Raw genomic sequence first — 19,913 nt, forward strand, 5'->3', positions numbered from 1 at the left:
AGTTAAATTTTAAAATAAACATTGTCGGCCAGTGAATTGGTAAATTAGATGTTTTTGCTCGCTCAATGCAAATTGAATAATAAAGCGAATTGTAATAAAAGGTAAACTAATTTCGAGCACAAAAGGTTTTCAATTCACTGCTACAATGTTACAAATAATAATTGTTTTGTATGTATGTAAAATGTCAGAAATTCACGTTGAGTATAAAGAGCACGATTAATTTTAAACCCACATACCATTACGCATGTTTCATCAGAAACGTAGATAGAGTTGTAGATGTTCTACAGAGCTACACGATATGATGTAAGAAGATTCTCAGATTATTTCTAGGCCCAACCTTATGCCAATTGTCTCTTTCGTATAATAATTTAATTGGTTAACCTTGAAATTATCATTGGATACAATATGATTACAAACGCGGTTATTATATTTTTCAGAGTTAACATACATTCAATGTTTTTTATTAGATACAATCGCGTTTATCATAAAAGGTAACTTTAAAGGCTTTTCTTTCGCCGTTTTTAGCTGTATTAGAATATTTCGGCGATCCAAGCAGTAGTTAATAAGATAAATGATGACATAAATTTGATGATCCTTACAACCGTAAGGAAAGCTCCACGTGTATTGAATAAGGCACGCAATGTCATCGCTCACGCCACTGTGTTGGACCAGTGTGGGTAGATAAGAATTTATAGATGGATGAGCCAAGCGTTGATAGAATACTCGGAGTTTGCTGGAGTCCGACTCCATGATTGATTGGTGCTGCCGATACCGAGCACGAATCGTTAAATGTTTATCGTGTTCATCGAGGGAAACTGGCGAAACCAAGTCAACTTTGGTTATACATTCAGAATAGCAATAACGCTGTTACTTATTTTTAGGATTTTTCAATTTTGAATACTGTTTATTAATTACTGTATGAATGACTTCTAGTTTTTTACTTCTTCGGGGAAAAACAAGTACGACATAAGCATTTATTATTTTTAAGTCTTTTTAAAGAGTATCAGGGGCTTATCTCTACTCATTCTAGAGATAGAGAATCAAAACAGTGCGTCACTCGGTCTTGGTAAAAATAAAATTAGTGTCACAAAATACGTCACACTACGGTAATGAAATAATAACATTGAAACACATAACTAGGTAAACGGAACACTAGAGATATCTGAGAATATAGTAGTTATAGTTATACATGTGCTCTTTATACTTTAGTGATAATAACTTAAATTATATGATAAAATATATTTAGGTCGGCATCATGCAGTTTCCACATTGTCATTATGTATTTTGATATCTAAATGGGGTACCAATGGTTGAAAAGTGCTATTATATACCTTTTGTTTCAAATGCTGACCCATGTGTACATGTAAAATATAATGTGAATAAACAAATTCAAGAGTAATTATGTAAGATACATATAAAGTATTAATTTTAAGACTTGTTTTATTTAATGGTCACGTTAAATATGTTTTTTACATAATTACTCAAGCATTATATTATAAATCCAATCTTACTGCATGCTTTTTCATCTGATCCATCAGAGCAGTCCGCATTGTCATCACACATCCAAGTGAGTGGGACACATTCGCCGTCTCTTCCTCTGCAAGTGAATTCTTCTGGCCCGCACGACTTCACCTCTGTCAACCCATTCATGCACATGCTAAGTACGATGCTAATATAAATAGACATGATAAAGTGACAAATCCTTCCAGGGATGATCTGATACGTATTCGTTGTATTCTTATCCTCCCTACTTTACCCTAAGCCCTTTGGGCTCTTTTTTCCCTAAAATATATCAACGAGGAAAAATTTCCTAACTAGAACTCCCAATTACTTTGATGTCCGTGTAAAATAATTAGTTTGTTTTACTTTTTATTTTCCCTAAAGTTCAAACCGTAATTGCGTGTTTTCTTTTTGTTTTAATTTAATCTATTTGGGTTTTGTAATCGATTCTTAGTAATAAAGTTGGTAGTAAAATAGTAAAGTAAACGTTCGAATGATAGAAACTGATAACTATAATATTCATTAAAATTGAAGAAGTTTATAGCGCTCGTAAAATAGATTTTATACTCGCATGCTTATGACGGTCCTAAATATGACGACCCGAGGATACCGACATGCCAATTGTTGTTTCATGCTTTGATCTTTACGAGACCATGCTCTTACCGCACTGGTGTTCGTCTGAGCCGTCCAAACAGTCGGCCACATCGTCACATTTCCATGAGATAGGTATGCACTGGCCTGTTGTGCACACGAATTTGTGCTCCGGACAACGCCTTTGCGTAGCTGTATACGAAATTTTGATTGATATCGATAACAGAGCTCCCCTTTTATCTCCTACTCTTTTATTACGGTTTATTTTTATGATTCCAATTCACTTTCTTACCTATCGACGTAAATCACGACTATCCTGGCAATACTAAACTTTGATTACGTCACTACTGAAGCGCTTTTCCTACTTGTAAACTATTCGTAAGAACTTAAGTGGAGGCGCAAACAATTTACCAGAATTAAAACTATCTGCGATCAGACATAAATAAATCGGGGTGCTTGTAATATAAACAATTTACACTGACGTAATTAATCTTGGCAAACGGACCGACTTGGAAACGAGGCTATCAGTACCAACTTAAGTTGACAAAGCAAACACGTTTAAAATGCTAGCCAAGTGCTTTAGCAATATAATAAATGGTCATGCTAAGCACGGGCACGGCTAAAACGTAATTAATGATTCTAAACAGTCCCTTATTAGTGTGTAATGTTGTTTTGCGACGAGGCTAACGAAATTCAACAGACGCAAATTGAGAAAGCTTTAGCAACTCCAGCTGAAAGTTTTTGCTTGGGATCTGCTAGCTATGTACTAACTATGTACCTATGAAAGTACTTAGTCTAATGCATTTAAGCTACGCTCTATAGGCAACTTATAACATTAATGCTATTTTCTTAAAAACAAGAGAGGCCATCAATCTCCTTTAAATAGCTTTATTTATCTGAAATCTCTTTTTACTTTATTTTCTCTTGTGTAAATCATAATGTATTTAAAGTAAGATTTTAATTAATTACAATTATTCATTGTTATAGTCCTTTGAGATATTTACAAATTAATTCGTATTCAGTGTGCGAATTGAAATACTGTTTTATTAAGAATACCATAAAATGATCAATTCTTAATGGGTATTCGTGAACGTTCAATATTAAACTAAAATACTTTTTGTAACTACACACGCGAATGAAGTGCAACGTATCAAATAAATATGGCGAGAGACAAAGATATCCACAAGCTTAGGACTTCTCCAGAAACATGACACCATAAAGCTTACTTATCCCGGAAAATAGCGTTACAGTTGAAGCCTGGGTGATAAATACATTTGTCAACAAGAAACAACAAAGCCAGATTAGCTATATAAAGTTGATGTATATAACCTCCTACATTGTCGCCTACAAAACATTGCGTGTCCCTGCCAAATAAAAAAGGATTTTCCATTATGTGGGACGACTTACAGTGGCTCTAAGTGTACAAAGTTACGCCCGCGGTTGCCATAACCCCACCTCCGCTAAATAAAACCTTCGCAAACTTTCACAAGCATTTTATACACACCGTTGCAGTTTGAGAAAAACAAGGAATTAAGTCCCTTTGACTCTGGATAAACTCTTTTTTAAAGTACTTTTGTTTGTTTGTTTTCTGTACATGATAAATTGAATAATTTTCGAGATATTATGCTGAAATATTTAATGGTCCAATAATTTCATTCGCATCCACTAATGGATTTTAGAAAATTAGTTTATATGTTTATGAATTACCTTTGTTGTGCTTAATTGCATATTATCTTTACTAAATATTAAAATTGTTATTAAAATGTATGAGATATTTTACTTAATAAGATATTTATTTCTATCTATCCGATGTGACATAAGCGCATACATAAATATCGTAAATTGTGAGGAGGCATGTTAATTTTACGGGTCACTTATATTGAAAAGTGTCGGTGATAAAAATCGCAATTTATAGCGTGACCCTCCCATGGATCGACAAACGAAAAAAGCGAACGCGCAATTTTCTACTCGTTTCACATTTGAATAATGGGGTGGTCAGTCGTTTATTTCATACACTGTCGTTTTAGACCTCTATCTCTGTTTAAACCGAAAATGCAATTCCATGAAAATTTTATGCATGGTAAGGTAAATTGTGTAGGTACGCAATTTACCAGCGGCTTTTTCAGTCTAGCTACGAACGAGGATTGTGGTAGCAAAAATACCTATTGGTATCTCATATTTTATGCGTTCAACACATGAACGAAAATCCCGAGGGCCTCACTATTTTCAGCTAGATCCATCACGTTACCGATATGAAAACTATAAAATTTTCATATCAAGCATGCCGTTTTCATTTTCACTTGCAAAGAAAACTATATTTATTGAAAGTTCTATTACTTTAACTAGATTCTTTTTAAAATTTTAGGTACTTAAACACAGTGTAGGTACGTATAAGTAGGATTACTCAAGAGCCTTGAAACTTGAAACGAGGTTGAGAGTTTAGGGATTACGTCAGAGAATGACAATTCCCGTTACCGAAGCAATCAAAAATTAAACTTGGGAATGACATGATTAAAATACAGTCATGTAGACATATGTCAGTTTCCGACATGACCAGGTCCAATTTGCAACGTACATTCCCGCCGTAGTCCGTTATCTCATGTGTCAACCATAAATAAATTAACGCGATCCTCTGCGCACCCCATGGAATGTTTAAATTCGTATTACGTGTTTTATTTAAATACCACAGCCTCTCGGCAAAAATTCATTCAGGGGACCTCGCTTCTTTGTGAATATTCACATTTTTTACATTACCTTTACTTATGGAGCTATATTTACATGTTAACTATATATTTTTTTTTTATAAAAAGTCTTCTTGTTAATTCATACAAATTACAAACATTAATGTTTATAAACTACTCCCATTATGTTAGATTAAAAAATAACCACTTTCATCAAAATTTTCTTGAACTTTGATATTTTTATGGGAACAGGTGAGAGGCCAAAGATTATAAACTCAATCCTTAAAAGTTGGTCGTAATTAAGATTTTAATCTGCGTTGGAAGTCCCGCTAAGGACAAAATACGCGTATTTCAAAAGTTTGCCCATAAATCGTTAGATAATTATTTTTTACGGTTTCAGTTCTTGAATTGATGCCATCCCATTACGTTGACCTCCTGGCGCCAGATATACAGTCTGGATGTTAGTAACCAAGTAATTATTTGAATTAGATATAACTACAGAAAAAGATAATAACAATCCAATGATAATAATCTACTGAATAATTTGTGAAACACTAATTCTTGGAATTAGATTATACGTTTGAGCTGACACGTTTTCGTTATTTAAATGCTCTACCTAGGGTAGGCACATTGAACTATTTTTATTTTGCGTAAAATAAATGTCCATTAGAATTTTTTATTCCAGTGCAGTGAACTGAATGATAAATGTTGATCACACAGAAGGCTTTGCTTATTTAAATCAGAATTGCGGTTAATAAAAAGTTTTTGGTTTCTAATAACGAGGTCTAACTCGGGTCGGGTTCACAGGATCGTCCAGTTTTCATACCCTCACTGGCTTTGTCATTCGGCGACCTTGTTTTTTCATTGTTCTACGTCTAAACAATAGGCGACTGACTGCCAACACGACCCTAAAGTAAATTTGCCAAAATAACAGTGTTTGCTTATTTCACGCGCAAATATAAACTATGTAGGCGGCCAACCATAGTCGACATTCCTTTTAATGTTTCTAAGAAAACTTCGCTTTCATAGAATTAACTTATAATACAAGTATTTCCCGGTTTTGTAATAATTTAATTAATTTCTGCTTAGAAAACAGACAGTAATGAATTTCAAAATAATTCTAGTTTCGTTTTAAGATCGAACTTAATTGAAACGCTGTAAAATTAATATAAAAATATGTTGGCTCGTTTTAAAGGAATGGAAACTTGTGAATGGAAGTTATAAAGTGTGATACTGACTGCAAGTGCCGGGCTCCTCGTCTGAACCATCAGGGCAGTCTTTTTCATTGTCGCAGTGCCAGGACAACGGAATACATCTTCCTGTCTTGCAACGGAACTCTGACTGCGTGCAAGTGCGGCTCTCTGTAATGAAAAATGCATTAAATTAATTAAATGAAACCTTAGCTTGATACAAAGCATAAACTTAATCAAATAAAATACAAGACTCCACCAATATCATTAAGGTTCAGTTACACAGGTCGCATCAAGGGTGAATTTTTCATTACGTCTTGGCCAAACGCAATTTTGCTGATAAATATTTTTATAACTCTTAAACGTCAGAGTAAAATAAACCTTAAATGTACATTTGTAGATGTTAATATTTAACGAAGTGACACTTGGGGAAGGATCTTACTCCTTTTTTAATTTATTTGGAAGATGTGACGGGGACCATGTTGACGCTTCCGAGGGTCTTTAATCTCTACTTGTATTGAACTAAGTTACACATAATGTAAAAGTATATATTTATAGCATGTAAGTTGGGCTACATCTGCTGCCTACTTTAGAATATTTATGAGGACGAATAATTTAATATTAATTTCTGTTCGGTACAACGACTTTCTCAAACCGTTCCAAGTCTACAAATTATAAAACAGAAACTATTTTTAGATTGTTCTACGTGCCCTAACTAAATGAATTACTTATTATTCATCCATAAAAATGAATGATGTATTTAATAAGAATCTGCGTCTATGATTTAGTATTAACATTAATGTAATAAATTAAATAGACTTGACTGTCAAAATAACCTTTCATACAAAATCCGAAGACTTGATATCGTCTTAATAAAAAATATTTTTGCAAAAAACCGTTATTATATCCATTTTACGGCATCGCTCTAATTTCTCTGAGTCGAGGTAGGGGATGCCGTAAACTGGATCAATCCATTTACGGCTGAAATCACCGTTCAGCGTACGTATAAAACAAGGTTTAAGAAAATTATCGGCGGGTAGCAGCAGCCGCTTTATCTCGAGGTGATTCGAGGCGAGGAAGGGCGGGCACGCGCCGCCAAGCAATTTGTAAACAAAACGCACCCCCGCCGAATAATATCGCCTTGCCGGCACCGCGCCGAGTACGTAGCCCTTTTACTGTAACCCGCGCGATAAATTCAAGTGTACCATCAGAGATTGTTGGGACGTAAAGCGCTATTTCGCACCGTACTCGCCATAAAAAACTTCACTAACAATGGATATACACTTCAGTTACAAACTGCCGGCTAATTTTACCCTAGAATATACTGTAACGTTTGTATTAAGCCTACAATATTAGCCCATTACTTTTGTACATTTGTATGTAGACGTCTAAGTCTTGTCGTCACAAGTTTATATTCGTTCTCAAGTCTTTAAAATCTTTTCACGTTTTATGTTAAGTATAAAACTTCGCGCGATATCTTTGTTCTACTATGAATAAAGTACCTGCGTGCAGAGAATATTATCGTATTAATTACATTATTTTGTTTTATATATCTACATCCATGTTAAGCTTCCATCTCATATTTCAAACTTTTATTTATAAACACGTAGGTACAAATTATAAGAACATTTTTGGTCCCAGTCTAAAGTCTGCTTGTTAGGCAAGTATTAGGTACGCTAAACTTTCTCGAACCTTCATACAACTTTGCTAGAAACCTGTCTACTGTCTAATAAGCACATTAACGTTACATGTTGTTGAGAAATCTTCGTAACTATTTTATAATACTGCTTTTAATTGAAAGCAAGGATAAACCTGTGTATTTATCAAACATTATTAAAATAATGATACATTCTTGCTGACTATTTACTGATTAGATATTTTTGTTGTTAGTTTGTGATTACTAGATAACAAAATTAAAAATAACAAGCTTTAAAAATATAATAGATTGTACAGGAACTTACAATTCATTAATTGAAATTAGAAATAACTCATATAATAGTATATTTTTATGTAAGTAACGTGTAGGTAGGACCTTTCGTCCGCAGTAGCATTTACTGAAGTGGTGTAGCCCATCCATTCGTAACAGAATACCCATATCCACGGAGCGCAGCCATTTGCTGGAGTAAAACGTTCACCGTGGAACACCCACATTATTGCCCCCTTCACGCTGGAATGTTAATGCTTCTTCCCAACCATCCTGCTTCAATTCTTGTTTGAAACTCAATATCGATCCTACTATCTAATTAATATATTACTGGTTTCCAACTAATACCATAGTTGATGCGCTCGAAGATATTATCTACTGCATAATTGAAGATTGAAGAGCAAATTCATTATCAAGCATTTCACAAAAGTCAAACTATAATGTATCATCAAATATTTAATAGGCAATTAAAGCGGTTAATTTTGCTGATTAACCCCTGTATCCATACAAGTTGATACTGGAGAACAAAGAGATTATTCGACAGTGTACAGTTAATTAATCCGCTGGGTATGGTCCCATTAGCCGAACGGTCCTGTCAGACGCAATTTAGTCACGCAGTTGTATGGCCGATAGAGATGTGAATCACTAATCGGGTCCGCAAGAAGACTACAGCGTCCCTAGTATTGAGCCGCAGCCAGACAAGTGGATAAATCGAGGATACGTCGAACTGTGCCCGTCCGATAAGCTAGTTCGACAGCTATGTCTTCTTGTGAAATGAAATCACTCTAACGCGAAATGGCGACAAAAATTGTCGTCCGCGAAATTGCCTCTGGAGCCCTCCGTATCTACGATTCTCATTGATGTAATGACATATCGTGTTCACATTCAATCGCACACATTCGGTTTTCAAGTCTCGTTTTGTCGTGAAATTTACCAAGGCTTGAAAGGAGGAGTGTACACTTTTAGCATAAAAGATATGTGCCAGACTAGTTTGTATAGGTATAGGTACTTACGCCTATCGAGTTGTTGGAAATTACTAATTATTGAGAAATTCACCACATAATTAAATCATTGTCCATTTAGTGGTATGGGTGAGTAATTATGAGGTGGTTATTAAATTGACGTTAAAAATACTGATGTTATCAACTTTTAACGCACCTTATCGAATTTTAATTTAGATAGTACAATAAAAGTTAGGCACAAAAACGCTAAACGTATTTAAGATGTAAATTATGTACTAAAGTTGAGTGAGCACTTGGTTGTAGGACCTTGTTTAGCCAGATTATTGATCTTATGACTTCTAACCTATGTTTCTTACGTTAGAATATCACAGGGCTTTATGAGCAAGTTTCAAAAGAATAAAGGTGACTGAACAAGGGTTTTATGTTTCAAAAGAGCTTTGTAACAAACTGTATACGCGTGTATTCAAAACGGGTTCGTAGTGGGTACATTTTTTCTGTCGCTGTGGAAATTTCTTTGAGCTTACTACGTACGTGTTGTGTGTTCATACCGAACTTTAGTAAACGAGGTCATTTGTATGTGTATGTGGCTGAAAACCACTTTCATTGTGCTAGAAGTGGAATTAAAAAGTGTATTAAAGTTTCAATTTCCTTAAAACCAACCGACTATAGCCATTTTAGCAAAATATTTTAACAATGTTCGTTGAGAACGGGCGATGCACAAGCATTAGGCCAAATTGTCCCCAAGATGGCAATAGCGTCAGAGCAGCGGGAAATTGTATTACCGGGCCTTACTTGCAGCCAACAGCGATGAGTGCATTCGTTACCAACGTAACTGGAAGCTCTGGAGCCCACTTGCATATGTTATTCGCCTCTCAACTTATATATGGCGCACTGTCTCTGTTATGTTGTCCAAATTAAGGTGGATAACTAAGCTGAACAACCATCGACACGGGTGACCCATCGGAAATGAAATTGAGTTCGTGCGCGTATGTAACCAAGTTCTACGAAAGTTGTAGATTGGTTTTCTACATGCGTAGCCATACTACGTTAGTGCTACGAAACGCGGTGAGCGTCACATCTGCTACGACGCGCATGGCTACGAATATTATTCTTTGTGCCTTCATGCTGACTGATTATAGATACAATGCAAAACATGGGTATGTTATTTTATTTTTAGATCACATTAGCCAAAGCAAACTTAATATCATGTAAATTAACTTCCACATTTTGTTATAATATTCTACACGAATAATATTCATAATGAATGTGTGGGTTTAGACGTGTTTGTACTAAATTGTATGAAAACAGGAGCTCCGTTTTAACACTGTTTTAAACATTAGGTAGTGTCTAACTAGGCATCTTGGGCAATTATTATTCAAGCAAATTATACTCTGCAAATTAACCTTGTTTTTAAATTGTTACTTCAGAGATTGGTGGAAAATGGCTTCACAAAGAAATTATTTAATACAATCAATTTAAATCCATACACTTTTGCTACATGTATCAACGTGTGACTAGCCATACTTATGTCTTATGTATTTTGTCGTAAGAAGTTATTATTCAAAGTCAAATATACATAATAAAAACTAAATAGTGAATTGTTGAAATCTATTCCCTTTAGGCTGTCGGGAAAATCTAGTTAGTCCGGCGACTATTGCCTTGAAGGCTTTGTTACAAAACTCAATTTGAGAGGACGCCATTCTGTTCGATTGAGAGGCATAACGGTGGAAATCAAATTGGTCGCATAAAAGTTGGTTTCGGAATAAAATTGAGAAAGCATCGTTAAAAGTACCTGCGTTTTTGTAGTCATACGCTTTCGTGTAGGTGTCGTAATCATCGTCGTATAGCGTGGCCTCCGCCGTCACTGCTAATGCTACCAACCAAACGATCCAAGAACACGCCATAATGTCTTCTTCAAAAGTCTTTGTTACTCTGTAGCACTCAATCCACTAGAAGATAAATGTAAACATGTAAGGAAGTGTAAGAATTATAAAACCAAGCACACACGTGCGCTGTTCAGTGATTTTCACGGTTCCTTTTTTAACATCGTTACCAGCCCTACGCGTGTAGAGATAACTAACTTTCCCCGTTTAAAAATCACGAAGCTCTCGCCTCATACGAGAGTTGCTAAGGTGTTTATTCGCTGTTCGGTTCCACACTTAATTTGTTTACGTAAACATTTTTGACAGTATTGGAATTTAATAACAAAATAATGTGATGTATATTAAACGAAATAGTTATTCATTAGTTCAATGAATATGTTGATAATGATTCCGTAGATTTGAATATTTAATGTCATAACAGAAGAGCAGATAATAAAGATTAACGAATCTGACAGGTAAATGGTGTGCAAACTAGTGTATCAGAAGTTTATAGTTAAATTATGAATCTACTGGGAACTACCTGTATTAAAAGCAGGGAGTTGGGATAATCCCATCGACCCTTTGTCTCACAGAGGTCACTTTCTAAAGTCGTTCGTAAAATATTACTTAAACTAATACTTATGTTTGTATAGGATTATTTTGAGAAGTAAAAGGTCCAAGGTGGCTCAAACATTGTATATTATATATGCTCTTAGTTTTTGATGTCTCTATGACATGTTGAGATATAGCATACAGACAAAATTCAACTCTAAGGACAACTGTCTGAATTTCTGTTATCTATATACGTTAACATGTGGCGTTTCTTTTTCTACAAAACCGGTGATTTACATTGATAAAAATGACGAAAAGTACATAGATGACGTCAACGGTTTATAAATCACTATATAATAAGCAAGAATGCAATAAGTAGCTCTTTGGCCATGAAAGAGGGTGCTCGAAACGTCGACAAAAGGTGAAGATTGGCGGTCTCACCCTCCCTCACATTAGTGCTAGGTAATATGAATATACGATGAATTTCCCGATTCGATATCGATAGAATCGACGATGATATCGATACGTTTTCATACGAAGCGTATATAGAGTACGTTATACGTTCAACAAACACTACGATGCCGCTTGAACAGTCGATTTTCTCCATTGAGAGTGACTGGATGTCGATGCAAGCTTCTAGCATTCTCGTACATCCCTGACATAGTTTGGAATAATTTATACAAATATCGACTGTCTATGAATGCAGTCTGATATTTGTCATTGGATATTTAGCACTTCCATTTGTATCGGTCCTTTTGTTTGCAGCAAACGTTTTTAAAGAGTACTTATTAATTAAAATGCTGATGATCAAAACAGTGCACGAATGACAATAACCGTTTTATTGGAGCATTTAATCCTATTATCATAAAAGGGCTTAATAGTTGTTTTGTATGAATATTTTCCAGATAGTATTTTAAATAAATACTATTCTATGATTGGCCCATGACAAAAGCCTTTTTTCACCTACTATACGTGCATAGCACCAAACTGACGGTCTCATTAGCAAATAATCTGAAGGCTATTTCTCTCCAGTAATAGAGACCCACTTATTTTTCTATGTGACTGTAATAAATTTCGACTCTCACGTCGTGATTTGGAATCACGTGATACTTAGTGATAGTTATTTACGATTTGGGGCCAACTCCCCTAAATGGGGCCGGTCATTATGTATGGAATAGTTTGTGTTTAAGCATAGATTCGCCGCAAAATTGTGCGTATTGAGTTATGTATATGGTACAATCATTACCAACACATTTTTATTCTAGAAAAAGTTTTACTGCTGAACTAATACCTAACTAGGTGCGTTTGGGAGCGATGACCTTATGGGGTAATATTCTTATTTATCTATGTGTTAGCTCTTGTTTTGTAGACATTTCTTAGAAATATGACTATAGTCGACATTAACTTTAAGAATTCTTCCATGAAGTTGCAAAATTCCCACTTATTCTTGCCCTTGACAAATATTTTCTTTGATCTCCACATAATACAAACTTTATGAATTGTTTGTGACCATCAAGATCGTATTATAGCAAAAGGGCTATGAAAAGGGATTGTATCGTAAAAAGTAATTACGTCTTTCGTTTCCGCCAGTAAACGTGTAAGTCAAAAAACAAGAAATAGGCATCTAAGTAATTACTTTCTGTATATTCTCTGCGGACAGCGTAAATCTAATAAATGTCACTTACTTTGTAGAAAGGTAGCAAGTAACAAATATTGACTGAATTCGCCACTAAGTAAATATGCGTTCGTGCTTTTATTGTTGATGTCTATTTGTCCGGATGTTTTTTTATACATAGCCAGTGTTATTCAGTACAAAGTAATAAAAATTTCGGCCTTGCCAACCGCCAACCACCGACCAAATATGATTTACACAATTCTAGAAATTAAAATATTGTATTCCATGAAGAGACGTAATGTAAATATCAATGTAGTCGATAAAACCAAATCAGTTCATTTCGATTTTTTGTAAATAGGTCAATTAGTTTAAGTAGAATTCATGTTTAATATTCGATCAAAATTCAGTTTGTTCGTGTAATTCGACGAACCAAACTTTATATTAAGTAAGATAGGTAATTCAGTTACACATTACACAGTATACGTTCGAATTAAATCACTTTAAGTAAGAACGACATTAGAAGTTCTAATAACTTTCTCATAACGAAATATCTCGTAAATGGACAGGTGAAACGTGAACAAACAACAACCGTCAGTTACAATTAAGGCGTGCGGGCAAAGCAAACTAGTGCATTAATAATTCCTAACATTCCGACGCCAGTTACACGACGTTAGATTGAGCAATCAAACTTTGATAAGCATTTCTGCACTTCAACTGCAACTGGTCTCCTAGATAGCTACGTGTGCACAAGTCACAGTCCACAGGCGGCAGAGCCTAATTTAATTCGTAGACACTGACTCGAATTAGCGTATGAAATGGAACGGGCTTGTGGTCCAATCCTTTGCTGAATTTAGCTTCTGAATAACTCAACACGCGGAATGCTAAGTTGAACTCCACACATAGGTACACTATTTAAATATGTAAGAGCTGCCTCCATTACCTACATTTATCAAATAAAATATTAAATAAGATAAACGAAAGGCTCCGTATACAAAATATTATTGGACGTAAGGCAGGTAAACAAAATTTATGAAGATACAGTTTTATTTTATCTACATTAAGGGGTACACAAGACCGTGAGACAGGAATGAAGAAATAAGCAAACGGTCTAAGCCGGTTCATATTTTCGGATTTTGGGCGATATACTATGTTTTATTGCTACTATAGAATGTAGAGGTTGCGCGTTGGTAGGATCCAATGTAACGTATAACAAAAATAACAGACTGACCTACAAATACTAACTCGTACCTATCTCTTAATTTTAACTAGGACTAGTCTAACGTAAGTGACAGGTATATTTACCTTGAAGTACTTAATAATAATTATAAGTTTTTGAAACCTACGTTAAGTAACTCTTAGAAGTGATTGTCGCTCAGTCACTAATTTCGTACCGTGGATTATAATTTTGATGAAAAGTTTGCATACAAATTAGGCGTGTTTCGAGAGCAAGGCCTTCCCTGTCGAAACCAAACGCGCAAGTGTGGTCGCTGTCTAAAAAGGCACGCTTATCGCCCTTCTCAAATCCTTATTAATTCCATGTAAACTTTGATAGATCGGACCGAGTCGAAAATTAATTACCCCGAACTTCAGGGACCCGTCAATTACACCACGCCATTATTCTATTCGGACTCTCCCTACATTGCGGGAGGGCTGATCCAAACGAGTTTGATTGTACAAATAATGACTAACCGTTATGGATAGTTAAAATTTTTTGTTCAACAAATCAAATACCTTGAGCTAACCAAGGTTTTTAATTAGTCTTATTTGAGAAAACACGTTTTCAACTTTTCACTTAGATGTACGTGAGTCGTGTAATTCACTTTAAACTTGCTTAGGTATGGATCGCTCATGAAAAGCTTTAGAAAAATGAGTTACAAAACAAAACACATTAACTCGAACTTTACAGACAATTAACTGGAATTGTATTATATTATGTAGTTGACGAGTACAACTGTAAAATGAAAAGAAAAACGTCTACAAACCGCTTTCACAACTTTTTCATTTAAAGTTTCGTTTAAAAATTGTGTGAAGTTTCTAGACATGGCACGTTGTGTTCAGATACTTAAATACTTATGGTCGTTTTTCTAGGAACGTCTCAATTTAGGTTGTTGACAGCAGTTGTGGCGAATAAATCAAATACTAATCGGTCAAATATTCCACGGACTGTGAAAGTTTGCTATTGTCTATTAAATAGGTAACTAGTATTGGTAAAAGTAATTAATACGATTCGGAATCCCTAGAAATTATTGTGATTCGTTTGGTAGGTTAACTATTCGTTTTCGTGGAATACTGAATAAGTGGTAGATTTCCTTAATTACCAGTATTTGATTATAACAATCGAAAATTCGGGAGATACCAAAGTTAAAAATTTCCAACGTACTTCAATGACAAGGATCCCATAAAACAGATACATTTGTGTAAAAGAACAAATTTAACGATGAAAAAGAAATCCTTCAGGGAGACCTTTGAATTTCCTTTTTTTACGACTTCATTAAACTGCGCGTGTTAAACGAGTCGTGTACCTACGTGAGTCGTAATTCTCCTCGAAACCGCAAGGAGCTCGCGATCGACACTGACGACCATATAATTAACAACCTCTGTCAAATTCACGCCCATCCGTCTCCCTTAAACCACACCTCCTTTACTTATTTGAATGGAACAGGACTGAGTGTCATTTGCAGCCGGCTTAAGATCACCTAGAAAAATTTACGAGGTGCGTCACCGCGATCGAGTATCTGAATGAATAATTTGTGGTTTAGGAATCGGAATGTTATTTAAAATCGGTTACAATTTTTGGGGGAACGAGGTCTTAATAACCTCAAAATGATTTTGTAATGTGATATTTAGTGTTAGTGTTTCATTTTAGTGTTTCTTAATATCTCTCGTAATAATGTTTCTTAAATAAAGTTTCATACCATAATTCATTGTAGGTTTGTAGGTTATAATGATGCGACCTACATACTAATTTGAGTATATACTACATAACGAAAATGTATATTAACACAAAACGAGAAGTAACTATTACCGAAACACTTATTCAAATTTGTAACTACAACATTTTTTTCTTTATCACCTGATTAATAATTTATTGTCAGTACCTATTTTAATTTATAAAACAGTCAACGTATGCATTAGCGTCGAAGAATTCAATTAAGTAATCTGATATATGTTTTATGTAAACCTATATACACAGACTTTTACGTATAATTCTGTATTATTCCAGTAGATAAGCAGGTATATTTGGTTTCCTAACAAAACTCAATTTAAAACATACCTGCTAATCCGCTTGATCCTGCCAACCTATGCGGAAAATATTCAAATTCGGTTTATGTATTACAAACGTAGGAAATGACAATCATTATACTTATTTTCTTTCAGAGTTTGCAATTTTCCTAAAAGGATTAGATAGGTAGCTTAGGTATTTTTAGGTATAATCGAATAAATGTACGTATATGGCTTCTGTTGATCTTAAGCAGTTGTAAATATGTAGAACATGTATTTGTTAGTTTAGTTTTATAATACTTTTCTTAATAGTTTTTGTTCTAAGAGCCCATCTTTATCTCTTAATCGGCCACTATTGTTTCGTAATTCGGAGACAAAATCGATGTCTATTAAAACTAACACAATGCGCCCAACTAGTATACAACTGTCGACTATTTTAACGAAGTTTTTAATTGAAAATAAGAATTTGGAGTCATAGGTCAGTTGGTCACCATTCAAACTCTTTTACAACACAATATGCAAATCACTCGTGCATCCATTTGCATCCGATATCATATTGGACGTTCGATTCGTTTTAAAGTCAACATTTCACTATTGCTTCCTTGATTGAAATTCCATTTACGACGGAAATAAACTGTTTTTCTTTCACTTTTTATAAGTAAACCAAAGTTACTTATAACTTCAAAAAAGTGTTCAATTGATTATTAAATGTTTATAGACCAGAAATCGAATAGAAACACCACAAACATTGACTATTCAAGTAGGTACTTCGTACCTATTGTAAAAATGTTCTGTGTTGGGTCAATGACCGATATTATCATGTCTTGTTACATCGTTTATACGCACAGCAATAAAGGCATTGTTTTGATGAGATTTTAAAGTTAATGTAATTTAAACCCTATTCTATAACCTTCAAAGTAAAATTTTAAGTTACTCGAAATCTCAACTAGACTGTGCCAATGTCAAAGTTCAAATAACGTTTAAACTTACGACCTATCTCGTAACATTCAGAACAAAGACACAAGTAGTAAAACTATAAATAAAAAAGAGAATTAAGTTGTGAATTTTCTTACACTGCGCCAGTAAAGCAATATTGTTATAAGCTACTGTTTTTTTTTGTGTACATAAAAGTATTACGTTAGCAATCATATTCAAAAAACGTTCCACATCTCTCTGTTATATATTTTTCAACGCACCTTTGACAAAACCAAGGATTATCCCCGACCTACAAGTACAATTTCCAACGTTGCTAAGATGGATTCTCAAGCAACTTCATATTACATAAAGTATTTGCCCGAAAGCAGAAAACTCGGGAAATGTCAAGGTTAAATATAGACGATGAGAAACTTCCTTTCGTTTGGGAAAATATTTTAATACATCCTTGAATTAAAATGTTTTCAATATTTACTCGTTCGTGGCTTTATGGGAGCATGGAATTTGCGTTCTATCCCAAATCCCCTTTCGATTTGGTTCTAGTTCGTTCGTTATGTATGTATTCTATGTATACAACCGCATCTAGTATGCATGCATGAATAGCAATATGCAAGTACTTGTACTTGCTGATTGAACAAACAAGCTAGTGCGAAAACACCTTTAGATATTTTAGTAGGAAATTATGATTTAATGTTTCTAAATTACACTATTAAAGGTGACCCGACAAATGTCCTTCGGCTTGTGCGAACTTTTTTCCGGGTATTTTTATCAATTCTTTATCAAAAGAACCTTTCTCCGAATTAGGTAAAAGAAATTTCTATTGCCTAATAGATTTGGACGTCCTTGAGGTCGGTGGTTAGCAACGTATTTACAATATTGTGTTTTTATTTGTGTAGGCAAGTTTACCTTTATTGGCAGCTGCGACAGTAACAAAGTTTAATCGAAACCTTTCGAAAATCAACCGGAGGATTCCAATTTACATAAATTATACTTAAAATGAATATGAACAACACTAAAAAGTAACTCATGACAATAGATAACAAGATAACAGCTGAATAAATTGCTGCTGCTCTTGTTATGACAGAAGTAACGACAGATGTTTTAGTCTAACTAGAGAGTTCTCCCGAACTAGAAATTAAAACTTTCTCCATTTCGGAGCTAAATTATATTCCAGAATTTAATAATCTACGTAAACACAAGAATGTTATGGCTAAATATAAAACATGTTTATTATCTGCCCTTAAATGGAATATCTGAGACCATAATCACATTTATTAGACTTCTAGATGACCTTACCTACTTGATCTTTTCTTTTCTTAAAGCTTATGATATCGGATTTGGAAAATTTATGGAAAGATAACAAGTTTAACGGTAACTACAATCCGATTATTGGACCTTATCAGAGTCCATTAAAGTCTATAAATAAGCATGCAGGTGGTTTGCAATTTTACTTAACGCTATTATAACTAAATGCAATTTTCCAGCAACCCTCCTCGATTAATCTACTAGAATTCCTGTCATGCTATTAAAATCTGAGTTGCAATAAAGAATTATTTTGTTTAAATCTCCGTTCATGATAGCTATTAAAAAGTTATTAGATCTGTCTAGTCCAGCACTAGTTATAAGCCGCGGTGAGTTATTTTCTATAATAGATTTGTACACAAGTGGCCCGACTTGACATCAAGAGCTATGGGAGTGCAAAGACGTATTAAGAAAGTTGCCAATCCAGCTTTGACTTGCGATAGCGTACCTATTTCATAGAAGCACTTTTCTTGTGAATAATATCCATATACTTTATTTGATGAATTGGTATCGTCAATGCCAGAACTAATTCGCCAATTAAAATTGTTTAGCATATCTTTCATTACAGAGTAACTTTTACAGCGATTATCAAATTTCAAAAGATTCTTTGATAGGCTCCGTTTGGACAGAAGTTAAAATTCGTCTGTAACAGCGATTTATCTAGTCTCTAAGAAGTCTGTCACAATTTTTGTCACGTCTTAAACTTGTAAATTAATCCTAACTTTTTGAAAAGAAAGGATTTCTTTTAGAAATTCATTCAAACAAAGATTTTTTTTGAAACTTGTAACCAATAGGTAAAGTATTAAGTGTCGAATGACTAAAAAAATGAATAAACAATAACACGGCAATTAAAATACAATTTCGAGAGTGCCCAAATTTTTATTTGGATTAACTTTTTCTTTTGATGTTATTTTTTTAATGGAGCTCCTACGTTGGACAATGGAAACATTAACGAGACCCGTGTAAATAGCGAACTTTTCCAAACGAAATAGGATACTTGACATTCTTTTCAATGCGCAGAACAAATTAAAAACTGGAATAAGAAAATAAATTGGCTTTATACGAATAATGTTGAGATGATAATAATAGGTTTACGGCCTTCCTGCTACGTGTTGGTATTGGCAGTAGCATTATATGGCGGGTATGATACCGCGTAAAATATAAAGCGGTGTTATATAAACTGTGTCCTCAATTAAGGTTCGGTGTCATAAAGGGCCATGGGGTTTCGCACGCGACTGTACTCGGTTATCATCCCAGATAGAAACTCGCTCACGAGTCTCGGGTCCGGATCGAAAGCGCAGTTTTATGGTTTTTACTGTGCGTGTGAGGCCACATTGCGCGAGTGCCCGACAAGTAGAGTAGGACGGAACATGGGAATCACTTCCCATACACTCGTACTATGTTATCACCCAACGTCTGATTGAAATTTTTATCTTAGTTCAAGTATCTTCTCCAAACAAAATGCAAGCATTTGTATGGATTTAATATTTGATGTTACGTTTTCGCGGTTTTAACAATTTGCATCTTCAAACAATAAATTTTCTAGTATGTTTAATTCATTGGCCGCTGTCTACATTAA

At 34.5% G+C, this 19,913-nt stretch overlaps 1 protein-coding gene across 10 annotated transcripts in view; it reads right to left on the reverse strand.

The window, feature by feature from the left end:
* Positions 1 to 19,913, reverse strand: part of LOC118276760 (low-density lipoprotein receptor-like) — a 186,582-nt gene that overhangs the window by 19,754 nt on the left and 146,915 nt on the right. For 4 of the 10 annotated variants that reach the window (XR_007706032.1, XM_050699066.1, XM_050699064.1 and 1 more), the window contains exons 3-4: positions 6,011 to 6,133; positions 1,512 to 1,634 (exon numbers count right to left, since the gene is read on the reverse strand). Coding sequence is in view for 9 of the 10 variants with exons in the window: in XM_050699066.1 (XP_050555023.1) it covers positions 1,512 to 1,634; positions 6,011 to 6,133 (246 nt within the window). In the remaining variant the exon portion in view is untranslated. Of the gene's footprint in view, positions 1 to 1,511; positions 1,635 to 2,163; positions 2,284 to 6,010; positions 6,134 to 10,640; positions 10,798 to 19,913 lie in introns of all 10 variants that reach the window. The other 6 variants (XM_050699070.1, XM_035595287.2, XM_050699065.1 and 3 more) reach the window with 4 other exon arrangements.

This window comes from Spodoptera frugiperda, chromosome 15, assembly GCF_023101765.2.
Source record: "Spodoptera frugiperda isolate SF20-4 chromosome 15, AGI-APGP_CSIRO_Sfru_2.0, whole genome shotgun sequence".
NCBI classification, from domain to species: Eukaryota; Metazoa; Arthropoda; class Insecta; order Lepidoptera; family Noctuidae; genus Spodoptera; species Spodoptera frugiperda.